The sequence below is a fragment of the Myotis davidii genome, unplaced genomic scaffold (assembly GCF_000327345.1).
Source record: "Myotis davidii unplaced genomic scaffold, ASM32734v1 scaffold464, whole genome shotgun sequence".
In the NCBI taxonomy this organism is placed as follows: Eukaryota; Metazoa; Chordata; class Mammalia; order Chiroptera; family Vespertilionidae; genus Myotis; species Myotis davidii.
The window spans coordinates 606,214-609,300 of NW_006295287.1; the positions used below are offsets into that span (position 1 = coordinate 606,214).

At 59.0% G+C, this 3,087-nt stretch overlaps 1 protein-coding gene across 1 annotated transcript in view; it reads right to left on the reverse strand.

The window, feature by feature from the left end:
- DBP (D site of albumin promoter (albumin D-box) binding protein) overlaps positions 1–3,087 on the reverse strand; it is a 6,459-nt gene that overhangs the window by 897 nt on the left and 2,475 nt on the right. Inside the window, exons 3-5 of the mRNA XM_006769983.2 lie at positions 2,646–2,852; positions 1,754–1,965; positions 4–205 (exon numbers count right to left, since the gene is read on the reverse strand). Coding sequence (XP_006770046.1) covers positions 4–205; positions 1,754–1,965; positions 2,646–2,852 — 621 coding nt within the window. The remainder of the gene's footprint in view (positions 1–3; positions 206–1,753; positions 1,966–2,645; positions 2,853–3,087) is intronic.

The following is a 3,087-nucleotide window of genomic DNA, read 5'->3' on the forward strand; positions in this document are numbered from 1 at the left end:
GGCTCCGTGCCTGGTAGCGGGACAGCACGGCGCGGTAGTGGGACAGCTCCTGGCGCACGGCCACCACCTCCTGCCTCAGCAGGGCGTTCTCCTTCTCCAGGAAGGCCGCCCGCACCGATATCTGGTTCTCCTTAAGCCGCCGGGCGTCGCGGGACCGCTTGGCTGCCTCGTTATTCTTGTACCGCCGACTCCAGTACTTCTCGTCCTGGGGGTGCAGAGGTGGAAAAGCACTGAGGTCCAGAGGGGCCCCGGCCACAGCGGACGAAGAAGGGAGCAGCAGCTTTGCTTGTTCCTTCAAGCACCTGAGGGGATCTAAAGGAACTTCACGGCTGCTGCTTGCCCGGCAGTGGGGTCTCAAGGACACGGGGTCTCCCCTGAGACGGGTATCCAAGGGTCTGCCCATCTCGGGCCCTGGTTGCTAAGGAGAGCGGGACCCTAGCGAAGGCTAGGGCATGAGAGGGCCTCCCACCCCCAACAACTGGGGCTCAAGTCCCCAATGTGCAAAGCAGAGGCCACCCTCCTCCCTTGACAAAGGGCTACAGTTAGCTCCTGGTTGCTAAGGATGCTTGTTCCCTAGCAACAGGGCTTTCCGGGTGTGAGATCCCGGTGAAAAGCACTGCCCTATACATCACCTTTCCAGATCCTGGTTGCTAAGGAAAGTCCAGCCGCCCCAGTGCAGGGATTTGATAAAGTCCTCCCGGAAGCTGGTCCCTTTGGCCCTGGTTGCCAAGGCAACTTCATCCCTCCTCATCAAACAAAAGTCAAGTCTAAGTGGTCCCAAAGACTGCAGCTGGTCTCTGAACTGGCCTTGAATAGAAATAAGCCGGGGAGTTGGGGCCCCCTCCCCCACCCAGCAGGTCCCAGTTGTGCTTTAGTGAAGGAGCTATGCTGAGCCCTCCCCACAAGACGATGCCCAGGGGTCTTCAGTCCTAGAATTGGGCTGCAAAGGCGGGCCGCTCCTCACTGCCAAGGAGCACCCAGAGTTCTGAAACATGCCCCCTGATCCCCCTTTAATTAAAGCCGAGTTCCTGCTTGCTAGGGCAAATCCAGTCCCTAGCGACAGGACCCCGTGGCAGGAGAAACACTGCTCTAGATGGGGCTTGCGGGCCTATCCTAGCTGCTTCGAGCAGTGGTGTCTTACATGAAGGCAGGGCCCAGTCTTGTGAGAGAAGCCCAGACACCTCCCGTTGGGGGAGACCCCAGAACTGGAAGAGACAGAATGCTAGAAAGATGAGTCACTGCCCAGAGCACCCAAATCGGAATGTGGTCCTGGCTGACAATCAGAACCCGAGGCCTCTCGCCAACAAGGCAGCTCAGACCCAGGAAATGAGGCCTAGAGAGCTGACAAAGTCTGCATCCTAGGCAGATGCAATCACACCAAAAGGATGCCTCAGATCAGAGATCAAGAGACAAGCCCTCGCCTGGCTGGCTGAAAAGAGACAGGCTGATAACCCATCGCTGAAAAATGCTGTCCTTAGCAACTGAGCCCAGCCGCCTGCAGCCTGCCTGCCTCGCTGAAAGGTCTGGGTCCAAATCTGTACAGCTGGGTCCAGCAGGGCTGGCTATGTCTGTGTCCCATAATTACGCCATCTTCAGAAATCTCAAGCCCAACACTTTGCCCCCTTGCATCCCATGGCCAAGGAGGACTGGCTCCGGGCTGCAGGAGAACCTGAGAGTTAATCCTGAGTGTGAGGGGCCCAGGCGGTGGGGGCTGCGCTGGCCAAGCCCGCATCCTACATCCGGCGGTGCTCACCTTCTGCTCCTCTGGCACCTGGATCTTCCTCGCCTTCTTCATGATGGGCTGGGGCTTAAGTTCCTCCTCTGAGAACCGATGTCTCCGAGGGTCAAAGGTCTCATGGCCCGGAATGCTTGACAGGGCTAAGTCAGCAGGGTCAGGTTCAAAGGTCATCAGCACCTCCACGGTATCTGGGTCCACAGGGCTGGGTGTGTCCCGAGAGGTCAGGCCTTTAGGAAATAAAATGTATCGCCTGAGTGCGTAGTGATTTTGGGAAGGAGGTTCCCAGATGCTACCCTCTGCGCAGGTATCACATCCACCACAAGGAAGGCTACCATAGCTCGCAGGGATCAACCCTAATATAAACAGGAAGGTTCCCTAAGCCATAAGGAGGCTTAGAAATACTGAAACCAACTCCACTTTTACAAACAGGGAAACGGAGGCCCGATCGTTACTTAACTTGCCCTAAGTTATACTTGAGCCTGGGGGCTATTGCTGCTAAAACCTCCGGCCTTCAGAGTCCGTGTTAGTTCTTCCCCATCGGCCAGCCTGAATCCTTCCCGAACCCGTGGCCAATGCCTAGACCTGTCCGGAAAAAATGGAATCCAGGGCACTGAAAAGACCCCAAGAGCCTCTCAAAGAACAATTAGCTCTCAGGCGTTAGGGAAGGGAAGCAGAAAGGGCTCCGAGATCCCAGGAGGTTGGCTCAAGGGGGAGCAGGTGGCCTGCGCCTTTAAGAGCAAGCGAGCAGGGTCAGCCGAGGACACCGGTTCAGGGCCGAGTCACGTGCGGGCGCCTGCTTCCTCCGCACCCCGCCAGCCGCTGGGGCTCCCTCACGTTCCCCAAGCCCCGCCCCCTCGCGCGTGACCGCGCGTGCGCGGAGCAGGGAGGAGGTTAGGAGAGGACTCACGTGGCGCGGGAGTGTGCGGCTGGCAGGGGGAGGGCCCTGGCTCTGCCCGGAGGTTGGACCCGTGGCAGGTGTGTCCGGGATTCCCCGACCGACCAGCTGCCAGACCCTGGAGACCCCAAGATGCCAGAGGGAGCACCCCTTTCCTCTCGCTCCTTCGGGTCTCTCGGCTCGAACTTCTCAACCTCCGAGGATCCAGTCCCCCCTGCTCTCTGGGGAACACGGGAAAACCGGTCCCCTCGACCTTCTCCCCTGCGCCCTAATCCCTTCGCCATTGGTGTGCACACGATTCTGCAATCCCGCCCCCCCTCCCCCTTTTCCAGGAATATAGGAAGCTCGGCCCTCGCCTCCATGGGAGACCTGGAATGAAGTTCCTCGGCCTTCTCCCCTCTGGAGTGCAGGACCCGAGGCCCTAGGCCCTTTCCAATGGGGAGGACCCCGAAAC